Below are 26,465 nucleotides of genomic sequence, written 5' to 3' on the forward strand. Positions count from 1 at the left end.
AGGCTTTCATTTAAATTTTGAATTTGAGTGTGAATGTGGGGAAAATGCCTTCAAAGTTTATTCTGCTATTATAAAAATTATGTGTAATATTGTTTTAAATAATTATACAAAAAACAAAAATAGCAGCCATCAAAGTGATGAATTTTCAAAAAAGTATAAAAAGAAAAGTAATGCTAAGGGGAATAACAAAAAAAGAAAATTATCGACTCTAAACCCCAACACTTCACATCAAACCATGTGAGAAATTGTTGTTATAGTTATTTCTAGCGATATTTGTATATAATTTAAAATAAGATATTATTTATTTAAAATAAAGTATTTTACACATATTCTTGTTATTGGTTTTTTTGTATAATAATAATAATATATTAAAACCCAACTATAGACTCTGGTTTTCTTAATAACATTCTGTTTTTTTTTTATTATTTCGCTTATGTTGGATAATAAAAAAAGTTAGCTACTTTAAGAACTAGATTTTTGTTCTTTATCAAATCAGGGTGTTTCTAAATAAGTGCGAAAAACTTTAAAGGGAAAGGAACAAAATGCAAAATTTTGACGCCTGTCAAAATTTTCAGTGTATTTTAAATGCAATCATTTTTTTCGAATCCTGAGAAAACTAATAAGTATTTTTGAAAAATTTAAACGCTGAATGAAAGATTACTTTATTACCGAGGGCCGAAAGTCCCTTAGAATGAATGAAAAGTTGTTTTTGAATGACATATTTGAAACTAAAAATCACACTAAATTTTCTTAATTTTTCGCCCCTGTAACTTATTAAAATAAACATAGAAGTTTTCAGTGACTTTCGGCCCTCGGTCCTAACGTAATCTTTCATTCTGCGTTTAAATTTTTGAAAAATACTCATTAGTTTTCTTAGGATTTGAAAAAAATTAATCCCATGTATATTCTTGTTATTGGTTTTTTTTTGTATAATAAACGTTACTTACAAGGAAGTACTTTTAATTTTATTTTGTACAAACTTCTAATTAATAATATTTTCTTGTTCGACTCAAAAAATACTATAAATTTTACCAGAATTTCTACTTTAAAATTGTGTTTTCAAAAGCGGTAGTCCGAAAGTCGGACTACGCACGTCATCAATTGCGATGTTGCCTTTTTCTCTTCATGGCTTGTTAAGTAAAGGTGGCTATGGCATGGCCTAAAAGTATCTACTGATTTCTACTGATTTTTTGAAAGCAAAACTACTGAAAAAGTAAAAACTGACCTGGCAACCCTGACTTCGGATGCGCGAGCGCCATGCGCCATTGGATAAAATTGGACATTGGATATTATTGGATTGGATAATTAAAACAAAAACAAATTAACCCTCGCCACGTCAACAAAATAAAATGGACAATAAAATTGAGTATTGAGCGTTGGTATTGAGTTTCGAGTTATTTCTTGTTATTAATGTCTTTTTTCTTTCCTTGATAGAATTCATAGTGATTTGAAGTGATTTCACTTTTTGGTTGAAAAATTGGAATACATAAAATCAAGTGTATCAAATGGAAGTCAAAGAAGAAATTAACGAGGAAACGTGTAAAATAGAAATAGAGTATAATGATTTGGATGATGCTATTTTGGACGGCGATGGCTTTAAATGTGAAGTTCAGGAGTCTAGTAGGGAAAGGACTCATGGTACATATGATTCTTTAGACTTTGAAACAAAACCATTTGAAGAAAACCAAAAATCTGAAAAAGGTTAGTAACAAAATTTAGTAATACAGTAGAACCCCGCAAATCCGAACTAATTGGGTGGACAGCATGTTCAGATTCCGAAAAGTTCGGATTATCCCATGGTTGTGCCTAACTAATAATTTAAAGCTTTCCTTGTCCTTGATTTTGAGTCGCTGCACGGGTCTCACTCTTCCACCCATCTCAGATTGATGTCACTGATGCAGAGCCAGTGTCATTGTTTGTGTTTAGTCGCTAACTTGCTGGCTAGATTTACAATTTAAAGAAGCTCCATGCTCCATTGCAAGATGACCTCCTACAGGGCCCCCGCAAGGCTGACTGGCGCCCGCGTGCGCGACATATTTTAGCGCCCTTTAAATCTACTATATAAACCTAATAAATATTTTTAAAAGATTTAAACGCTGAATGAAAGACTACATTATTACTGAGGCCGAAAGTCCCTGAAAACTTCTATAATGTTTATTTTAATAAGTTACAGGGGTGAAAATAAAAGAGAAGATTTAGTGCGATTTTTAACCTGCGAGCAGTCGCGCTATTGGGAAAATCTAACATTTTTTCCTTTTTTGTGATAACTCGATGAAAAATTTTTGCAACATAACTTTCCACTCGTAAGTGCTTCGAGGAAGGGCGTAGTAATGCGTGGGTTTTTTGTTTTTTTTCCATCTTATTTTTTTGGAATTTATGGCTTTGGTGAGAATTAATTAGCTTTAATAATTGTTAGAAATAATATTTCTAACATAACAAGTAAATAAAAATACTATAAACTAAAAGTTTGTTGTAAATTCGTATTTAAATTCGTTTTGTTAGATAAAATCTAAGGCGCGACCGATTACGCGACAGAAAAGGGCGCGACTGTTCCCGGATTAATTGCAAATATTTAATTCAAAAGAAATTTTTATTTATTCTAAGTGACTGTCGGATCTCGTCAATAACGTTATCTTTCATTCTGCGTTTAAATTTTTTAAAAATACTTATTAGTTTTCTCAGGATTCGAAAAAAAATGAATACATTTAAAACACATTAAAAATTTTCACAGGCGACATTTTGCGCCTTTTCCCTTAAATGTTTTTGCTACATTAATGAACCACCCTGTATATTAAATTAAAAATACACATTTAAGTAAATAAACAATAATATTTGGTCATTTCAAAGTTTTCAAACAAATTTTATATAGGTTGTCTGCATAACTAGGAACCATATGGGAAACTGTTTTATTATTAATTTTACGAGAAAAAGTTATTCTTCATAAAAATATCTGCATTGTCTAGAACTTAGAAGACAACCATCAAATATCAAATTTTAGGAATCTTATACGAGGTATGTCAAAAAATATGAGTTTCGGTCAAGAGCAAAGTAGGTTTAGTTTTCACAATATTGAAAAGTTATTCATGAAAAGTTGTTCAGCATTAAAAACTATGTTTCTATAATATGCAATTACATCCTTCTAATTAAAATATTGTGATCTAGAAAGGCACTTTACTCTTGATCGAAACTCAGATTTTTTTACACATATCTCATATAAAATTGATAAAATTTGATAGGATTTGATGGTTGCATTTTAGATTTTAGACCATGCAAAGCTTTTTATAAAGAACTTTTTATCATACAATAATTGTACTTTTCAACAACGCCCTTTTCGTTTATTAGAAATAATGTGATAAATCTTTTATTATTAATAATAAGCCCTTTTCATTTATTACAAATAATGTGATAACTCTTTTATTATTATTAATTAATTAATCATTAATAATAAAAGAGTTATCACATTATTCATAATAAATGAAAAAGGCGTTGGGTGTCTGTAATCTGAGAAAAAAATTTTCAATTAAAAGGATGTAATTGCATATTAAAAAAATAGTTTTTAATTAATTCCAAACAACTTTTCATAATAATAATTTTCGATAGTGTGAAATATAAGGTACTCTTGATCGAAATTCATATTTTTGATACTCTTATAAGATTGATACAATTTTATATTTGGTTGTATTTTAGTTTTTAGACTATGCAAACCATTTTATGAAGAATTCATTTTTTCCGTAACAATAATAATAAAAAAGTTTCCCATATGGTTCCAAGTTATGCAGGCACAATGTCTTAATTTTATTTTTTTTTTCAAAATAAATTGTAAATTGTGGATTTTATTAGAGGAAACCCGATTATGTTTAAAATGTATTATTATTATTATTCTATGTAATGATTATAATACTTACTATTTTCACAATTATTAATTTAATATCCACATCACTTAAAATAACAACAGATAAAAAAGATTGTCCAATATTTTTTACACGAAAACAAAAGTTTAAAATCAGGGCAGAATAAACCCAACGGATACTGCAATAATAGTCTCTAATTATTAATTTCAATATAAAATAAAATTTTAAACCATTCACTGCAGGAAACCAACCATTCACCAGTAACATTAAATAATGTTTGTGCCTAATAGAGGAGAAGGGAAAAGGTATTATCAAATACATAATCATAATTCAGAGTATTTGTTTACTTCGAGTAAAATATTCACTTTATAGGAGTAAAACTGCTTGATCCAGCAAGTTGTGTTTTTGTAGGAGTAAACTGCCAAGTTGGGTTTTATGGGTGTTAATGATTTGTGTTTCTACTGGTCAAGGAGTGTGATTTGATTATTTGACTATTTTGAGTGTCGCTTTAGTTTACAACATAAAATTGATTGGATGGTATGCCAAAATAGGAAGAAAAAAAATAGGAAGGAACAACAAAAATATATTTTTGACGGAGTAAGTTCAACATTTCAGGACGGGAATAATTATTTTTTCAGTAATAATACAATATTTGATTTTTGAGATCTAGCTGTTCATGAAATAATTAAAATTGTATATAAAAAATGATTATCTTATTTAAAATAAATATTTCTTATTTACCAAACCTTCGGTTTGGCGCCCCTTTGGGGTTACGCCCGCATGCGCCGCACGCGTTGCACGCCCGGTTACGGGGGCCCTGACCTCCTAGAAGTCATACAACAGCAGGATGAGAAAACGAAGAAGAAAGTGCAATTACAGAATAGATTGAAGCTGACGACAATGAGCACCAAGAATTTACGGATGAAGACATTGTAGACTTGGTTCAACCTCAAGCAAATCCTAATGAAGATGAAGGAAGCGAGGAAGAAGTTTTCCTGTCATATCGAGTATCACACACATATGCCACTAAAGCTCTGGGTGTGGCTCTACGTTACGTGAAGCACAATTCTACTGCATTACCGGTCGATGTAATGTTTATGCATAAATGGTTCAACATTGGTGCGTCAATTCGCTACACCTCCATGCGTCACTAGAAAGTGACCGAGTCAAAGACCTATTAATCCTAGATTGTTCAATTTTCTGATTTTACTCTGTATAATAAACATGTTTTCGTATTGAATTTTTAATTTTTTTTCACTTTCCATTGGTTTGGATTTGCTGAAAGTTCGGATTAGCGGGGTTCGGATTTGCGGGGTTCTACTGTAGTAGAAGTAGTATAAATAAGAATAACTTTTCCCAATGTTATTGAGTTTTTTGTTGATTTGAATATTAGTCGGAGAGATAGAAGCGGATTTTGTGCGTGATAAGTAATATGGAAAAACTATACGGGGATATGTTGAATTAGTTGTGTACATGACTTTTACCAACGGCCGGAAACCAGAGTTGGGGCCGAGGGTAGTTATAAGGGGTCAAAGTCGCGGATTTTATTATTTTTTTTTTATGACGCTCATGATCGAGATAGTGCACCAAAATTTGGGAATAAGTAGGTCATGACTAACTAAGTAAAACCTCTAGAGGCGGAACGCTGCGTGGCCGACAAAGGGGTGGGGGTAGGGGTGAATTTAAAAAATATAAAGGGTTTTTTGAGACGTTCGTGATTGAGATAGTGGACCAAAATTGGGTCATGAGACCCAAAGTCTAAGACCTGAAAGATCATCATGAAAGATCAAGTAAAATCCCCAGAGCCGGAAACCAGAGTTGGGGATTAGGTTAGTTATAAGGGGTCAAAGTCGCCGTTTTTATTATTTTTTTTTGTGACGCTCATGATCGAGAGAGTGCACCAAAATTTGGGAATAAGTAGGTCATACCGCAACTAGGTAAAATCTCTAGGGGTGGCACGCTGCGTCGCCGACAAAGGGGTGGGGCAGGGGTGAATAGAAAAAATATAAGGGTTTTTTTTGCGACGTTCGTGATTGAGGGAGTATACCAAAATTTAGAAATAAGTAGACCATGACATAACTAAGTAAAATGCTCAGAGCCGGAAACCAGAGTTGGGTATGAGGGTAGTTATAAGGGGTCAAAATCGCCGTTTTTATTATTTTTTTTGTGACGTTCATGATCGAGATAGTGCACCAAAATTTGGGAATAAGTAGGTCATGAGGTAACTAAGTACAATCTCCAGGGGTGGAACGCTGCGTGGCCGATAAAGGAGTGGGGGTAGGTGTGAATATAAAAAATATAAGGGGTTTTTGCGACGTGCTAGATTGAGAGAGTGCACCAAAATTTGGGAATAAGTAGACCATGACTTAGCTAAGTAAAATCCCCAGAGCCGGAAACCAGAGTTGGGGATGAGGGTAGTTTTAAGGGGTCAAAGTCGCAGTGCGTATTATTTTTTTTGTGACCCGGCACAACATTTGTCCCCCACGCAATGTTCCGCCCCTGGAGATTTTACTTAGTAATGTCATGATCTACTTATTCCCAAATTTTGGTTCACTATCTCGATCACGGACGGCAAAAAAACCCCATATATTTTTATACTCACCCCTGCCTACCACCCGTTTGTACCCCAAGCAGCGTTCCGCCCCTGAAGATTTTACTTAGTTACGTCATAACCTACTTACTCCCAAATTTTGGTGCACTATCTCGATCATGAGCGTCACAAAAAAAAATAATAAAAAACGGAATTTTGACCCCTTATAACTACCTTCCTTCCCGACTCTGGTTTCCGGCTCTGGGGATTTTAATTATTTATGTCATAGTCTACTTATACCCAAATTTTGGTGCACTATCTCAATCACGAACGTCGCAAAAACCCCCTTATATTTTTTATATTCACCCCTACCCCACCCCTTTGTCGGCTACGCAGCGTTGAGTCCCTAGAGATTTTACTTAGGTACATCATGACCTACTTATTCACAAATTTTGGTGCACTATCTCGATCATGAGCGTCATAAAAAAAATAATAAAATCCGCGACTTTGACCCCTTATAACTACCCTCGGCCCCAACTCTGGTTTCCGGTCGTTGGTGAAAGTCATGTACACAACTAATTCAACATATCCCCGTATAGTTTTTCCATATTACTTATCACGCACAAAATCCGCTCCCAGCTCTTAGACTATATGTTTAGGCATTAACAAGCAAAGAGTTGAGTATAGAGGTTTTTATTGACTCTCGTTTGTTTGGAGTTGCTGTCATAATAATATGTTGTATAATCTATTTATACTAAGGATTTCCACAGTTTTCATTGTATTCCTTCACTCAACCCATATTTTCACACCCATGAGTGAGGATACTTCTTGTCATGGTATTATTGGGACCGTGCAAGTTCGGAAAAGCGACACCTGGTTTCTTCGCTCTGAACTTTTATTCGCACTTTTAATTATATTGGCCAATCATGTGGTCCTGGTTACTGGATAATTGTTAAGGCCATAGTCCAAAAAAAATAATAAGAAAAAATAAGATTTAGGTTATGTTATTAAATCGTCAACAATTGTATGTAGTAAATAAAATTAGTTATTAAAATGCAGTACTGCAAGCAAAATACAGTTAATTAAATTTACCTTTATATAATAATTGCATATCATATCAATATTGTGAAGCAATATATAATTTTTCTTCTTAAATGACAATAGGTATGAAATGTACGTCAATTTGACAATTTCAATTGACAATATGAATTATTTAATAAAGTTGCAATATTTCTCCGCTATTCGCGCACGATCGTTTCGCGTATCCCTTCCGAGTACTTGCACACCGCGAATAATAAATATTATCTTTTTGTTTTTATGCTGATGTTCTTATCTCACAGTGTCTGTTTCAATTTTCATATGCAGTCTCTTGTTTGTCCTAGTCTATTTTTTATATCTTCCTCAGTTGTTCCTTTGTTTGATATTATAAAACCTAGATACGTGTACTTATCTCTTCCTCTGATGTGTTGACCTTCGTCTATTTCCAGTTGTTTTATTTCTGTATTCTCTCTTGTTAGGTATTCAGTTTTCTTTAGGTTTATTTCCATTCCATTCTTTGTATATTCCTGTTCCAGTTTCCTCATCATAAAACTGAGGTCATCTTCATCTTGTGCGATCACTATTTGGTTGTCAGCAAAACGGGTATATAGATATTCATTCCTTACCGGTATACCCATTTGTTCGCACTTTCTTTTCCATGGTTTCAGGGTTTTTCCCAGGAATATTTTGAACAAGGTAGGGGATGTGAAGCAGCCCTGTAGTAGTCCCTTTGTCGTCTTAAATCGACTGCATATTCTATTGTCCATTTTGATTTCTACTGCGTTATTCTTGTAGAGCGCTTTTACTGCTGTTACTAATCTTCGTGGGACTTCGATGTCTTCGATTGCTTCCCATAGCTTGGTTTGGTGGATCTATTTTTGGCCATTATTTTTTCTATTAGTTGTTCAACCGTGTATATGTGATCTAAGCATGCTTTCCCTGCTGTGAATCTTGCCTGGTCTTCTCTGATTTTATCCTTTATATATATTTCTAATATTTCCTTTATGGTCTTTCCATACGGTCTACCTATAGATGGTACAGATTCTTCGATAGTTTTCAAAAAAAAAATTATTTCCTTATACAGTATGTCCCTGTAAGTTGTATCCATATGGAAAACTTTTTTATTATTAATTTTACGAAAAAAAGTTATTCTTTATAAAAAGCTCTGCATGATCCAAAACCTGAGATTTAACCATCAAATATCAAATTTTTTGAATATTATACGAGGTATGTCAAAAAGTTTGAATTTCACTCAAGAGTAAAGTAGCTTTATTTTTCACACTATTGAAAATTGCTATTATGAAAAGTTGTTTGGAATTAAAAACTGTATTCTAGTATGCAATTTCATCCTTCTAATTGAAAAATTTTTTTTTTGAAAAATTATGGATAACTAACATTATTTTCAGTTATTTTAATTCAAATACCTACCTCTTTTATTATTAATTTTACGAAAAAAAGTGATTCTTAATAAAAATTTCTGCATGGTCGAAAATCTAAAATACAATCATCTTTTGTCAAATTTTATCAATTTTATACGAGGTATGTCAAAAAATATGAATTTCGCTCAAGAGTAAAATACGTTTATTTTTCACAATATCGAAAATTGTTATAATGAAAAGTTATTTAGAATTAAAAACTATGTTTCAGTATGTAATTACATCCTTCTAATTGAAATATTCTGAACTATAAAGGTACTTTACTTTTGATCTAAATTTATTTTTTTGACATACCTCGTATAAAATTGATAAAATTTGATATAAGATGGTTGTATTTTAAATTTTAGACCATCCAGAACTTTTTATTAAGAATCACTTTTTTTCGTAAAATTAATAATAAAAGAGTTATCAGAATTGAAATAACTGAAAAAATAATGAGATCCATATTTCTCAAAATTTTTTTTTTCAATTAGAAGGACGTAATTGCATATTAGAATATAGTTTTTAATTCCAAACAACTTTTGATAATAGCAATTTCCAATATTACGAAAAATAAAGCTGCTTTACTCTTGAGTGAAATTCAAACTTTTTGACATACCTCGTATAATATTCAAAAAATTTGATATTTGATGGTTAAATCTTAGGTTTTGGACCATGCAGAGCTTTTTATAAAGAATAACTTTTTTTCGTAAAATTAATAATAAAAAAGTTTTCCATATGGATACAACTTACAGGGACATACTGTATGAGGTGCTCAGAGCAACAGTGGCCTAACCCACAAATTTAGCATTTTTAAATTAATATATCAATAAAATCAGCAACATTAAATCTTTTGATTAACAAGGATCTACACAACCTATACCTCTATATTTGGCTAAATGGCGTTACATAAATTGTAGCTCCAGCCTATAAGCATAATGTCAATGCGAAGGCAAATATTGCATTTATCTCAAAACTTCGTTTTTGGGGTTAGGCCACTCTTGCTCTGAGCGTCTCATATATTGATGTCATATACAGGGTGCGCCAAACCTCTGGTCTTCTTTGATTACGGCAAAACTATGAGATATACAAAAAAATGTTTATAACAAAACTAATGTGTATCAAAGAGGTCTATAATTTAAAATTATTTTCAATTATACAGGGTGAGTCAGAATGACGGTATGAACCAAAGTTATATTTTTTTAAATGGAATACCCTGTATATTAAATCATTTTTGAATATATTATTTAAAAATATGAAAAATTTGTATAAGGTCTTATAGGCCTAAAGTTAATAATTTTCGAAATATTTACATTTTTATTGAGAAAAATGGTAATATTTATAGGGTTGTGGATTATGTTTCCAAGGAAATAAAAATTTAGGTGATAGGTCAAAGTTTTTAAAATATAGTGTTATTTTTAAATAATTTAATATTTTTTACTTTTAGCCATAAAATATACAGTGTGATCATTATTTGCAAATACAAAATTTTCTCTCATTTTTTTTAAATGGGACACCCTGTATATTAGTTTTGCGTTTGGTAGTAAATATTACAACCTTTCTTTTGGTATAAGGTTGTATGACCTGGCATGTTTCGTTTTGTAGATATTTTAAAAAAACTATAGATTTTACGCTTTTGCGGATTTTTTATTTAAAAATTTTTTTGCAAAAAAAATAATTATAATCTGGTTTTAGAAACATACACTAAAATATAAAATATGAAAATAAAAACGTAATTAAAGATTAAAATAAATCGTATGCTAGTACAATTCAATTGAATTTAATAACTTTAAATTATTTTACAAAAAATATTTTACCACATTAATGAATGCATAAATTAGTTACTAAATTAAATAAACAACCAAATTTTAAATCAATCGTAGTAATTCTTCTACCGCAGCAACTTTCCTATACCAAATTAATTGTTAGTTATATTGTATTTACGAGTAAGATCAGTTAATAACTTTTTAATTTACCTACAACTTGAGAACGTATAAAGTATGCTTTGAAACAAATGAAACGTTATGGAAGTATATTAAGAAGTAAATAGTATCTATGTACCTACTCGTGTTACAAAATCTGGTAATAATTTCTAATGGTTTCGCCCAAAACAAATGTCATATCCAAAAATGTTTCGGTTAAAAAATTAAAATTTAAAATAAAAAAAATTGTTACAAATATTTCAACTACAAAAGTATTCTCAGTTTTTGTGACACCAGTAAATACTATTTATATTAATAAATAATTTGGATGATACATTTAACATTCATTTGTTTCAAAGCATACTTTATAATAATTTTTATATTCTCAAGATGTATGTAAGTAAATTTAAAAGGTAAATTAAAAGTTTAACTAAATACAATTTAACTAACAATTAATTTGGCACAGGAAAGTTGCTGTAGTAGAAAAATTACTACGGTTGATTTAAAATTTGGTTGTTTATTTAATTTAGTAACTAATTTATGCATTCATTAATGTGGTAAAATATTTTTTGTAAAATATTTTAAAGTTATTAAATTCAATTGAATTGTACTAGCATACGATTTATTTTAATCTTTAATTACGTTTTATCTTCATATTTTATATTTTAGTGTATGTTTCTAAAACCAGATTATAATTATTTTTTTTGCAAAAAAATTTTTAAATAAAAAATCCGCCAACACGTAAAATCTATAGTTTTTTTAAAATATCTACAAAACGAAACATGCTAGGTACATACAACCTTATACCAAAAGAAAGGTTGTAATATTTACTACAAAACGCAAAAGTAATATACAGGGTGTCCCATTTAAAAAAAATGAGAAAATTTTGTATTTGCAAATAGTGATCACACTGTATATTTTATGGCTAAAAGTAAAAAATATTAAATTATTTAAAAATAACACTATATTTTAAAAACTTTGACCTATCACCCAAATTTTTATTTCCTTGGAAACATAATCCACAACCCTATAAATATTACCATTTTTCTCAATAAAAATGTAAATATTTCGAAAATTATTAACTTTAGACCTATAAGACTTTATACAAATTTTTCATATTTTTAAATAATATATTCAATATACAGGGTGTTCCATTTAAAAAAATACAACTTTGGTTCATACCGTCGTTCTAACTCACCCTGTATAATTGAAAATAATTTTAAATTATAGACCTCTTTGATACACATTAGTTTTGTTATAAACATTTTTTTGTATATCTCATAGTTTAGCCGTAATCAAAGAAGACCAGAGGTTTGGCGCACCCTGTATGCTTGAGTCCATTCTGTCGGTAAGTCTTCTCCATTCAGTGCTCTTTTAAACATTTTGTGTATCATGCGGAATAGCTTTTATGATCCATTTTTTATTAATTCATTTGGTATTCCGCCGGGGCCTTCTGCTTTTTTCTTCTTTAGAGTTTTGATCGTTCTTTTTATCCCAACTAGGCTTATAGCTGTAAAGCTTGTATAATCTGTGTATAATCTTATTCATATATTATACAGATTATACAAATATGACAGAAGCTCCAAACAAATGAGAGTCCATGAAAAGCCCTATTTGAGATACAGAAGACAAAATCACAGGCCTTTCAAACATATTTAGGACATGTAAGTGTGATTATGCATTGAACTGGAACATAATAGGTCTGTTCCTTTGTTTTCAAGTGTAACATTGTTGAGTGTCGCCTACACTAGCCAGTGTCAAAACTAAACAAAGGAACCTTCTAATTGTAGTTCAGTGTAGTTAATTTTGAGTTATAATCCAGGGAAATAGGGCAAAAATATACCATGTTCGGAACACTGACCCAGCCAGGTTGCAAATGACATGATTGATACTATACAGTGATGAGCGCATTAATAACACAAAAGATGGAAAACATAATACATTGTAAAATAAAAAGAGATGAAACTGGTAGAGGTAAAAATTATCGATATAAATGTATAAATTAACATTAAATTACATAGTTACCCACCTTTAGATGTCCTAGATGGAACAGAGCAAAATTCAAAATTTTGACGCATGTCACAATTTTCAATGTGTTTTAAATTATGTGTGTATTCATTTTTGGGAATCCAGAAAAAACTACTAAATATCTTTGAAAAATTTAAACGTAGCACGAAAGATTAGATTATTACAGAGGGCCGAAAGTCCCTGAAAACTTCTATAATGTCTATTTGAATAAGTTAAAAAAGGGTGAAAATAAAAGAGAAAATTTAGTGTGATTTTTAATTGCCAATATTTCATTCAAAAGAAACTTTTTATTTATTCTAATGGACTTTCGGCCCTTGTTAATAAAGTAGTCTTTCATTCTAAATTTAAGTTTTTCAAAAATACTTATTAGTTTTCTCAGCATTTAAAAAAAAGGAATACATTTAAAACACATTAAAAATTTTGAAATACGTCCAGATTTTGCATTTTGCTCCGTTCCCCTTAAATTGTTACAGTCTGATCATTTGTTGCTTCGGAAATTGCGAATCAGGGCTAAAATGTCGAAAATTAAAAATTTGCTATTATTTTTGCACGGCGTTGATTTAGCACGAAAATTTGAGTCAACTAGTATCTGTATAATGTACAAACAATTTCAAGATGATTCTTCAATCACGACTTTTTGCAGAAAGGAACCAACCCCAAATTGGTATTCTTGAGTAAATTCATGTTAAAGTTCTGATGGCAATAGAAAATTCAGTCCATCTCCTGGGGGCTTGGATATTTTTTGGAGTAAAGTATATGACCTGTACTCCAATAAGAATGGTATAATAGAAAATCTCTTTGTTTATCCCACAGAGTTTTTTTTGCAATGTCATTGCTCAGAAACTAATAATGATACATAAATTCTGATGATACATAGTTCAGGAACATAATTTTTTATTATTATTTTTATTTGTCCTCTTCGTTCCCACTGGAACATAGGGCATCTACTGTTACTCTCCATTTTTGCTGATCTTGTGCTTTTTCTCTGACTTCTTTCCAGGTTAGGCCGACGTTTTCTGCTTCTTTAATAATTGTTTTCTTCCATGTATTTATCAGTCTCCCCTGTTTCCGTTTTCCTGGAGATTGGAACTCCAATGCTTGTTTTGTTATGTCTGTGTCTGGTTTCCGCAGAGTGTGGCCCACCCATTTCTATCTTCTCTTTCTTATTTCTTTATGTATTGGTTGTTGCTTCGTTTTTTCCAAAAGTCTGAGTTTGTGATTCGGTTGGGCCAAAATATTCTTGGAATTTTTCGTAAGCATTTATTGATGAAGGATCTGACTTTATTTATTTTTTTATTTATTTATTTCACGGGCAAGCCCTATTCAGATATAAACGTTACAGTGTTCTAAATTATCATAATATAACATAGCAAAGTGGTTTGAGAAAAATAATTCTATGAGTAGCATAGTTACAACATATAGGTCAGTACAATTACAAACAAAAGATAACACATAAATCAATTCAGAAATGTTCCAAGTTATAATGGTTTTGAGTTATCTAATACATACAGGTCATATAACACCAATCACAATACAAAAGCTCTGGCCGAAAGTATCAAAAAGTTAAAAAGTTAGGAAAGAAATATGATTTTTAAAGCGGAAAATTGATATATTACAAATTTCGAGGTTATTAATGAGTTAGCTAATCGAAGAGCTCTAGGAATAAATGTGTTGTAGGAATAATTGAATCTATGAAAAGAAACATAAAAGGTTTGCACCTGCCTAGTCGAGCGACTGGGGACAAATAGAGATATTTTGGAGAAATGCTCGGGGCAGTTACACAGCCCGTTGATACTTTAAATTAAAAGTATTAAATCTCTTTGTTTTCTGCGTACCTCAAGAGGAGGTAAGTTCAGTATGCGCTCTAATGCAGAATAGTCATAGTATACATGCATCTTAGTGGCACTATAGGTATCTCAGAAAATTGTGTTAGGCAGCCTCAATTTTCAGTTTATGAGTAAAGTAATATGGGGACCAAATTGTGGAACAGCAATCAAAATAAGATCTAACTAGGGAGAAATAAGGAGATTTAATAGCTGAGATGTTAGTAAAGTCTCTGGTGCTTCTCTTTATAAAGCCAAGCATCTTCATAGACTTCTGTATTGTACTGGAAATGTGTGATTTATAGCTAAGGACGGAGTCAAGGATCACACCTAGATCCTTAGTTTCAGAGGCAGAATGTAAGGTCAGATTATTTACACTATATTCGAAGATGATTGGATGATGAGTTCGATGAAAACGAAGAATATGGCATTTGGATGCATTCAAACACATACCATTTTGCATAAACCAGTTAGATAGGCGATCAATATCACCTTGTAGACTAAGTGAATCAGCCTCACATGTGATTATTTTAAAACATTTTAAATCATCAGCGAATAACAAAGTTTCACTTACTTGGAAACAGGGTAATAGATCATTGATAAATATATTAAACAACAGAGGTCCCAAGTGTGATCCTTGTGGTACACCTGAGGTAACAGAGATGGTATGAGAATAGTAATGATTAACTCTGACAATTTGCGATTTTTGCGTAAGATAGCTCTTGAGCCACTTCAATATAAGGCCATCAACTCCGTATAAATAAAGTTTATGAATCAAGAGCTCATGATTAACTTTGTCGAAAGCTTTGAAAAAGTCAGTATATACAGAGTCAACTTGTAAACCCCTCTCAAGAGCATCTGTCAAAAAAACAACATATGTTATGAGACCAATTCTGCTGATTTTTTGGATGTAAATCCAAATTGTTGGGCCCCTATAATTGGAGAGCAGTCATAACTTAAATAATCGGAAATAATGTTCTCAAAAACTTTAGGAATAGCACTAAGAATAGAAATGGGACGATAGTTACCTATATCCGATTTTCGACCTGATTTATATATTGGAGTGACATAAGAGTTTTTACATCATCATCATCAGCCTCTCTCAAAACACTGCTGGACATAGGCCTTCCCTGTTTGTCTCCAAAGTGTTCTATCTTGTGCTTTCTGTATCCAGTTTTTTGTTGTCTTTCGTAAGTTGTCTTGCCATCATATTGGTGGTCTTCCTCTGCTACGTTTATCGGCCCTTGGTCTCCATTCAACTAGTTTGCGAGTCCATCTTCCGTCCTTCATTCTGGCAACGTGTCCAGCCCATTTTTAACATTCCTTTTGTTAAGAGATATGTGGACGACTTGATCCTGGCTGTACCCACTGATCAAATTATGAACATTCTTTCCACTTTTAAGGAATACAATCCCCACTTACAATTTACATGTGAGATGGAGGAAAATAACACCATCCCTTTCCTTGACATGTTAGTTGTACGAGGTGTTGACAACATCCTAAGAACCAAATGGTTCAGAAAGAGCGTTGCTAGCAATCGCTTCCTAAATTATTTTTCCTTTCATCCTAAAAGATTCAAACACAACCTCGTACAGGGATTAGCTATAAGGACACATAGGTTGTCGCATCCTCTTTACAGAAGTGAATCCAGTCAATTACTTAAGACCATTTTAAGTGAGAATTCTTATCCAACTTCTCTTATTAATAGATATTTATTTTCAACTTCTCGAGTACTACTTGACCAGAACCATTCCAATTTGGGAGGAATTCACGATTCCTCACAAATAAATAATGGAATTCAAAGAGAAGAGGTTTCCACATCTGGGACCCCTCAGAGATACTGTTCCTTACCTTATTTCCCACATTTAACTGATAAACTTATGAAATTGTTCAAACCGTTATCCGCCAAAATAGGCATCAAGAATTGTAAAACAGTCAGAAATCTTTTTTCTTGTACTAAAACACCAGTAGATATTTGGGAGAAATCTAACGTAGTTTATAACATTCCATGCAAAGACTGTCATTTGAAATATGTTGGACAAACAAAAAGAACCCTTAAAGGAAGGGTAGTTTCACACAGAAGCGATATCAGATGCAACAAGCATTCTTGTGCCCTCAGCACACATTCCATCACACTTAATCATCAGATTGATTTTGATAACATCAAAACCTTAGTCACAGAACCTAATTTCTATAAAAGATCTTTCCAAGAAATGGCCCACATTCTAAGGGAACAAAACTCTATGAACAAACGTACTGATATTGACAATCTTAGCATCATATATCACTCATTGCTTTTAAACAATCCTTAAATTCATTCAGTTGTTAAATTTCAAATTTATTTTCCACACAAATCCGATCAACACATGGCCTAATTTCATTTGTTTTTACCTTCATCCAAAAAGTTTCCAACCTACAAACCACCAATGCTTGGTAGCAACATAAAAGTTTTAAATCTCATTTCCACCCAGCTCCTGTCTGATAACATGGCTTAACACTCCAGCTTTAGTGACTTTTTTCCAACAATCATGAGGCAAGTAAATCAGTCTTGTAATTAATTTTTAACTAATCCACACCTATTTCTAGGTTCCTGGATTTCAAATTTATTATTAACAACCAATAAATCTATGGCATTTTTTCGATTAAAGAGAAATTGATATAATTCAGGGTGCATCGTCAACCTGTAAACCGGGTTTTCGTTTGAAAGCTTTTTTGTGACACTATACATTGCTGCCGTTGTCACGGCGATCGTATATCTTTATTTCTGTTTATCTTTTGTGTGTCACAGGGAGGTTTTTGGATGAGAATCTAGGTTTACAATAATTTACATTAATTTGGTTAAGATTTTCACATCCCCCTTTTTTAAAATCCATTTAATGACAGACACCTAACAGTTGGTTTTTTGCTTAGGTTTTTTGTGCGCTTTTTTTTTTGGTTAGAATAAGAAATGGATTTAAAATAATTCTTTTGACTCTAACAGAATATTTCTTCTCCTGGCCTCATGTTTCAAAACAAAATTTTATGTAACTGTTCAATAACCTTAGGATTTTTACCACTAAGGACCTTTGTGACATTTTTTGCGTTTATGTATTTTTAGCTTAAGAAATTTTATGTATTTTTTAGCTATTAAGTTTTTAACAACACAACCCATTGTGATGACATTGTTGTGTACATCTTATATGTAACTTCACAATCAGTAGAACTGATGAAGTGTAGGAAGACTGCACGAAACGTCTTCTATTAAAAGATTGAAATAGTTTTTTCATTTTTTATTTCTCCTTGACTGATAACCTCAATTACAGTGAGACTTCTTCTCACTCACTTGATATATATATATATATATATATATTGTTTGAATATGATTCTTGAACCTTAATATATTTTTTAATTTGGGTTTCTTGGGCTTAGGTTCACAAAGAAAAAGAGATGGCTATGATGTTATGTCATATCATTTAATCGACGTTTCGACAGGAATATCCTTGCCTTTTTCAAGATCATTACGTGACTAAAAAACATTTCGTCAAAGATACAATACCAAAATTTAAGAAAACATTTTGACTTACCCTGCATGTAAAGTTGGCAGTGAACAATAACAATAATAGACGTCACAAAATAAAACAATGTTAAAAACATAGGGACAGACCCACTAGTAGATACGTTTAAAATTTAGGTACTGTGTCGAATTATTGTGATGTTATATCGATGTTTCAAATATCAATCAATTAAATACCTAGTTGCTTCCGCATCATAGGCGTGCTGAAATTTCTTTTGTATTATATTTTAAATTAGATTATAATATAATTTGTTCAGATGTTTGATGTCCCTTTTGTCATTAATAGCATGGTTGTTCTTTTTTATTTCTATAGACTCTAGGAGCTCCCTCTTTTTCTTGTTGTGTTCAGTTTTTAAGATTTTGGTGTTGTCAAAATCGAATTTATGTTTTTTCTCGTTTTCATGTTTTGTGAGGGCCGTTGAGTTTTTTTTATCATATTTGTGAGAACGTATTCTTGAGTTGAGTAGCTGGCTGGTTTGTCCAATGTATACCCCATCGCAATCTGAGCAAGGGATTTCATATACTACATGCGATTTTTTTGATTGAGGAGTTTTTGTTTTTAGTTGTGTGAAATTCCTTTTCAATAGATTGTACCCTTTATGAGCAACTGTGATGTTGTGTTTAGATAGGAGATTTGCAAGCTGTTCTGATAACCCTTTTATATACGGAAGAGACATATAATTCTTCTTTATCTTGTTAGTTTTATTGTTATTCTGGTTGTTGTAGAAAGTATGTAGTCGCGACTTAAAAGTGTTTTCAATGAGATGATGGGGGTAAGAATTAAGCGTCAATGCTGTTTTTGCCTTTTTTATGGCCTGAGGTCTGTTTGTGGGGTCGGACAATCTGATGGCTCTATCAGCTAGGCCAATAACTACTGATTTCTTTTGGGACAGAGGATGATGTGAGTTGAAATTCAGATATCTCGATGACCAGGTTTTTTTAGTGTACCATGAAGTGGTTATGATACTATTTTCTCTATGTAAAGTCAGGTCCAGAAAGTTGATTTGACAATTTTTTTCTATTTCTAATGTAAATTTGAGTTTTGGGTGGAAGTTATTAAATTCGTTTAATAAAATATCCAGTTTATCCTCACGTGTTTTTTAGTCACGTAATGATCTTGAAAAAGGCAAGGATATTCCTGTCGAAACGTCGATTAAATGATATGACATAACATCATAGCCATCTCTTTTTCTTTGTGAACCTAAGCCCAAGAAACCCAAATTAAAAAATATATTAAGGTTCAAGAATCATATTCAAACAATATATACAGGCATGGGTGAAAATATGCCTTTCTATCGTAATATTGAAACCAATTTTGGAAGAACATCCGTCCAACAGATGAAATTGTATCAAAAATTTTTGGCTAAAAAGGCAAATCTAAGAAATCGCAGAATTTTTCTTCTTAGATGTAAAACAGAGAGTTTAATACCTAATTTTTTAAATTTAAATGTAAAACATATTAATCTAAACTCTGTAAACCTTGCTCGTAAATTTGGTAACGTTTTTAATCTATTCGCGAAACAAACATTGAATCTACTTATAGCAGATACCACTATTTCATTAAAAACTGTAGACTCGGAACTAAAAAAACTAGAAGCAAAATTAATCGTTTTATTACCAGTTGATATTTTAAATACATTTAAAGAAACATCGATACAATATAATGAGCGTATTTTTTGTCAAATTCGAGATAAAAATATCAATAAACTTAATAGGCTATTGTTAAAATCAAATAAAAACCACAACGATGCATTGAAAGATACCTGGTTAGAAAATTTAACTAATGTAGAAATTCCCAGTGACGTACAAGACATTTTAAGTTTAGGAGATAATTTTGCAGTTCCCATCCGCAATAAAAATGATATTCCAACATCCGAAATTATCTGTTCAATTGAGAGTTCCATCTCTAACTTAAGTACAAATGTACAGAATGACATTAGAACCAAATGTTGCAATATTTTAACAAATTTTAAAAACAAAAACAAATATCAGTTTGAAGATAAAACACTGCATAAAAAAATAAAAAGAACAAAAGCTTTTTTAAACGAAAACCCAAATTTAATTGTCCTGAAACCTGACAAAACAAACAAGACTGTTATTATGGAGTCCAACGACTATGACAGCAAAATGGATTCTCTTTTAAATGACAAAACAACATATCGTGAAATCAAAAATGACCCCACAAACATATTTCAAAAAAGAAATAACGAATTAGTCGACAGATGGGAAAAAAAGTGCTACATCTCACCAAATACCGCTAACTTCCTCAAAATACATAATGCTGTTGCTCCAAAAATATACGGTCTGCCCAAAACACACAAAGAAGATATGCCTCTACGTCCTATTGTCTCATGTATTCAGTCCCCTTTTGAAAACCTCTCAAAATATTTGAAGAACATCATTTCTAATGTAATTAATAAAAATCCACACTATGTAAAAGATGCTGATCACCTGAAATCAAAACTCAAAAATACACATTTACCTAAAGAGTACAAATTAGTTTCGCTCGATGTCGTATCTTTATACACCAATATTCCAATAGCTTTGGCGAAAGATATTATTAAGCAAAAATGGAATGAAATCAAAATATTTACGGACATTCCACTAGAAGAATTTCTTTTAGCAGTTGAAACAACATTAAACTCAACATACTTTATATATAAAAACAAGTTCTTCCAACAAACAGATGGATGTGCTATGGGTGCTAGCATATCTAGTGCTATCGCTCAACTAGTTTTAGAGCACCTAGAAGAAATTGTCCTAAATAAAATAGATTTCGATATTCCTTTTTTCTATCGTTATATAGATGACTGTTTGACTGCAGCACCAGAGGATAAACTGGATATTTTATTAAACGAATTTAATAACTTCCACCCAAAACTCAAATTTACATTAGAAATAGAAAAAAATTGTCAAATCAACTTTCTGGACCTGACTTTACATAGAGAAAATAGTATCATAACCACTTCATGGTACACTAAAAAAACCTGGTCATCGAGATATCTGAATTTCAACTCACATCATCCTCTGTCCCAAAAGAAATCAGTAGTTATTGGCCTAGCTGATAGAGCCATCAGATTGTCCGACCCCACAAACAGACCTCAGGCCATAAAAAAGGCAAAAACAGCATTGACGCTTAATTCTTACCCCCATCATCTCATTGAAAACACTTTTAAGTCGCGACTACATACTTTCTACAACAACCAGAATAACAATAAAACTAACAAGATAAAGAAGAATTATATGTCTCTTCCGTATATAAAAGGGTTATCAGAACAGCTTGCAAATCTCCTATCTAAACACAACATCACAGTTGCTCATAAAGGGTACAATCTATTGAAAAGGAATTTCACACAACTAAAAACAAAAACTCCTCAATCAAAAAAATCGCATGTAGTATATGAAATCCCTTGCTCAGATTGCGATGGGGTATACATTGGACAAACCAGCCAGCTACTCAACTCAAGAATACGTTCTCACAAATATGATAAAAAAAAACTCAACGGCCCTCACAAAACATGAAAACGAGAAAAAACATAAATTCGATTTTGACAACACCAAAATCTTAAAAACTGAACACAACAAGAAAAAGAGGGAGCTCCTAGAGTCTATAGAAATAAAAAAGAACAACCATGCTATTAATGACAAAAGGGACATCAAACATCTGAACAAATTATATTATAATCTAATTTAAAATATAATACAAAAGAAATTTCAGCACGCCTATGATGCGGAAGCAACTAGGTATTTAATTGATTGATATTTGAAACATCGATATAACATCACAATAATTCGACACAGTACCTAAATTTTAAACGTATCTACTAGTGGGTCTGTCCCTATGTTTTTAACATTGTTTTATTTTGTGACGTCTATTATTGTTATTGTTCACTGCCAACTTTACATGCAGGGTAAGTCAAAATGTTTTCTTAAATTTTGGTATTGTATCTTTGACGAAATGTTTTTTAGTCACGTAATGATCTTGAAAAAGGCAAGGATATTCCTGTCGAAACGTCGATTAAATGATATGACATAACATCATAGCCATCTCTTTTTCTTTGTGAACCTAAGCCCAAGAAACCCAAATTAAAATATATATATATATATATATATATATATATATATATATATATATATATATATACATTCATTTATAGTACAATGCTGAGCCTTCGATAGTAAAACTTAAACACAAACCTGAACCACGTTAACCATCCTGAACCTGTATATTGGTTCAGGATTGTTTTCTTTTTATAACTGACATATATTTTTAAACTTACAATATAAATGATTTTTTTAAACTAGTGGTGTCATCAGCGGACAAAACTGATTAACTTTCAATTCAATATGTCATTTGGAATCCGAGAGAAACCTGTTTGTAGTATGGTTCAGCATTGTATCTTTTAGTTCAGACATTTGCCACTTTGGCGCTGGAAACAATTTCTCGAATATACATGATATTTATGTATATATCACAATTAATACCATCCTGATCCATACCATGTGGCAACATTGCTTTGTCGTTATTTTCTGTAAAGATTCGGCGAATTCTATTTTTAGCCAGACAGATTTGTTAATAGGTATATTTTATATTCTTTAGTTTTGCAACTTTGCAAGAGTCGTTTGTTTTGGTTCAGGAACGTCGCTGTGTGCGCTCGATTTAAAAGTGAATATGAATAATAAAGGACGTTGTAAACTGATGGTTGATATGTGTTTATAAGTTAGGTAAAGTTAAGTTATACAGAAGGGATTAAAATAAATTCTCACTTTGAGAAAACCGGTTTAAGGATTAAATGTATATTAAATTTCTAGACAAAACATAACAGAAAATTTAAATCTTATTGATTAAAACTAAAACAACTTTGGCATTTATTAATGCCAAAAGGAACAAAATTGGGAACAAAAAAAACTGAAGAAAATTGCTCCATGGGAAGCCGAGAAAATGCATTTTTTTTAACGTATACTACGTTTATAATTTTAAAATATTCTTAAGGCCGCTCAAATAGTCCAATTTCAATTATGTAAAGTACATTAGATAGGTATAGTGCCATTTTATACAAAAATCATAAAAATCAAAATTTTTGCGGTTATTATGGCGACCCTAAATTTTTAATTAACAATTTAATTGTTGCTAAACTCTTTATTAAATTTCCATCGGCTTCTGGAAATAAAATCGATACCAAAAGAGCTTTTATATCACTAAGTTATTTAATTATTGATAAATAATTACTAACCTAAAATTTTAGTTGAAAATTTAAAATTTTGTTTAAAAAAACCCGCATTTTCCGAAAAAAATTTTCGTCGAAGTAAATCTAGAAAAATCTGTCTCTATGCAGAATTTCATTACGGCGAATTTTTATTTGGGTGTTTTTGGTGTAAAGTTAAAATCTTTGGAGCTGTAGTGCAAAGATTGAAAAAACACGATTTTCGGGCGCCATTTTGTTTATAGAAAAGTAGCACACTATCTGTGGACTTTTCATACCTATATTATTAATATATAGGATCATAAGATTCGATTCCAGCAATAAAATTGCTGGTAAATAACTTTTTCCAAAAATTGCTTATTCTCCGATAATCTGCCCAGACTATTCTTGCAGTTCTCAAATTTAAATATTCTACTAAGAAAGAGCCATCCACAAATATGTGAAGAATTGGTTGACAGCAAGCAGCGTGAGAACGATTCGTTAATACTTGAAGAAGTGGTTGATAGAGCGGATCACGGGAATAACGTTTCTTCAATATCATTTGAAAAACCGGTTGAAAGAGAGAAGCGCGAGAAGTACGAATCCCTAATAATACAGAAACTCTTAAATTTTGATAGTAAACAAAAAAGTAAACATCAAGTGGAGAGGGAAAGTGAAAAGGGGCAACAGACAAGCAGCAGTTCTGTAGCTAAAAGGATATCATCTCTTGCTCTAGAAGAGAAGGTACTAACTCAATTAAATTACGATCATCATCATCATGCAACCCGGACCTATCAACTGTTGGATATAGGTCTCCCTCAGTATTTTCCATGCATTTCTGTTTTGTGCTGTTTGCATCCAATTTTTGTCGATCCGTTTTATTTCTTCAGACCATCTGGTTGGCGGACGACCTTTACTTCGATATGCTTCTTGTCTTGGTCTCCAGAGTATTATTTGCTGTGTCCATCTGTTATCCGACATTCTAGCTGTGTCCAGCCCAGTTCCACTTTAGTATGGCATCCGTCACTTCTCTTCTCCGTCTTATCTCCCTCTTCGTAATTCGATTCCTACGAGAAATGCCTAATATTGAGGGTCCATTCCATGGCTTTAAATTACGATATAAGCAGTATAATATGGCATCCCAAACAATTTGGTACTTTACGTTTTCCTAAACTCCAATAATTGTCAAACTAACAATCTGTGAGAAAGCCTATAAAGTAAGGAAAGAAGCAGAATTGATTTTCATCCATTAGACATGACATACCCTGGTAAGTTTGTTTTGTCGTTTACGGCTCGTAAGACGGTTTTTTGTGTCCAACAAAACAAACCAACTCAGCTACATGTATAAAAAGCCTATCTGACAAGTCGTAAATGACGAAATAACTTGGTCACAAGATTTTGTGTCTAATAAGTTAAAATCAATTATGATTATTTTTTTAATGTTACTTTACTTAAATCTTTCCTATTTCTTTTAACGTGTTCGGTTCATTGTACATTTTTTTAGCCACTTGTTGAAAAAACGCTGAGGAAAAATTACAAAGATCCAAGGGATTTTTGCTTCTATTGCGAAAAGGATGTACAATCTCATTTTGCTAGACATATTTCTAAATGGCACTCAGAAGAAATTGAGGTAGTTAAAATATTATGTCATAAAGTTAATTTGAAAGGGAGACGATTGGCTTTATCAAACTTAAGGAAAAAGGGAAATTTTATCAGAAATCGGGCAGACGCCGCATTAAGACCTGTTAAAGGACAAACCTTACTGATAAGTCGTCAAGTGCAGATAAATATCTACCGTGCAATTATTGTTTGGGATACTATAAGAAAAAATGTTTACTTAGGCATACCAAAATTTGTCCGTCTAATAATTATAAGGATAATAATAGAAGACAAACGTCCCAAAGCGACGGACAAACTACTTTGCTTCTACACCATTTTCTTAACCATGACGATTTATTAAAATCAAAAAAAAATTTCAGGATGCACGCAGATGTCATAAATATTATTGCCAAAAAAGATCCCTTAATTTATCAGTATACATATTCGTACATAAAAGGCCGTCAAAGTAAAGGAAATATGGATTTGGTAAGAAAGAATATGCGAAGACTTGCAAAACTCTTACATTTTGCAAGACTACAAAATCCAGAGATTAAGAAACTTATAGGTATTCTTCGCCCAAAGTATTTTCAACTAATAATTTCTGGAATTAATAAACTGGCAAAATATAATCCAGAAACAGAAAATTATGAGTCACCAACGTTGGCCATAAATTTTGGGACACTTATAAAAAAATCTTGCGACTTAGCAGATATTAATCTTGTTCAGATTGAGGACACAAGCGATGAGAGAAAAGACCTTAAAATATTGAAAACTCTTACAGAATCCCAATGGTGCAATGAAGTTTCTGTACAAGCATGTACCAATTTCAATCAGAATAAATGGAACAAGGAAGAACTTTTGCCGCTTACTAACGACCACAAGAAACTTAACATTTTTTTTGCAAAAAACTGCAGAAGAATTATTTGACAAATTGAAATCAGATGAGTATGATTTTAAGACCTATAATTCATTAAAAGACACACAGAGGTGGCTCAGCTAAAGGTCCAAACGTTTAAATGTATTAATTTAGGGGGTGAAAACGATACCGAATTCGAAAAATGTTTAACAAGCTGAAAAATGTTTATTAAAAACTTACAGTCGTTTAGTTATAAGAGGTAAGCGTGGAAGAGGAGTACCCATGTTGTTATCACCATCAATGAAAATGCATTTCGATTATATTTTACTCTGTAGAAATAACTTTGTAATTGAAAGTGACTTTGTATTTCACACCACTGGAAGAGGATTTGTTGATGGAACTAAAACTATTCATAATGAGTTTTATATTATAGGTCTGGATCCCGCGTATGAAAAAAAAAGTTGATTAATAGCAAGCTGAAAATTTGTTAATCGCTTAAGGGTGTCTAGTCGGATAAACTTTGATATATGGGAACACTGGAACAGGGGCAATTTTAATTGTGGAACAGGTTAAAAATTTGGAAAGGTCACACCTCGAAAACGGCATATTTATTTTGTCCGACAGAACGGACTTAAACTCTCCGAACAGAGATTAAACTCTCATGCAA

The 26,465-nt window shown here is 31.8% G+C and overlaps 1 protein-coding gene across 2 annotated transcripts in view; it reads left to right on the forward strand.

Annotated features, from left to right (window-relative positions):
* Positions 1-1,294: 1,294 nt before the first annotated feature.
* LOC126882677 (zinc finger protein 227-like) overlaps positions 1,295-26,465 on the forward strand; it is a 110,679-nt gene continuing 85,508 nt past the window's right edge. Inside the window, exon 1 of one of the 2 annotated variants that reach the window (XM_050647660.1) lies at positions 1,295-1,701. In XM_050647660.1, coding sequence (XP_050503617.1) covers positions 1,506-1,701 — 196 coding nt within the window. In that variant the 5' untranslated portion in view covers positions 1,295-1,505. The remainder of the gene's footprint in view (positions 1,702-26,465) is intronic. The other variant, XM_050647664.1, reaches the window with a different exon arrangement.

Source organism: Diabrotica virgifera, chromosome 1, assembly GCF_917563875.1.
Source record: "Diabrotica virgifera virgifera chromosome 1, PGI_DIABVI_V3a".
In the NCBI taxonomy this organism is placed as follows: Eukaryota; Metazoa; Arthropoda; class Insecta; order Coleoptera; family Chrysomelidae; genus Diabrotica; species Diabrotica virgifera.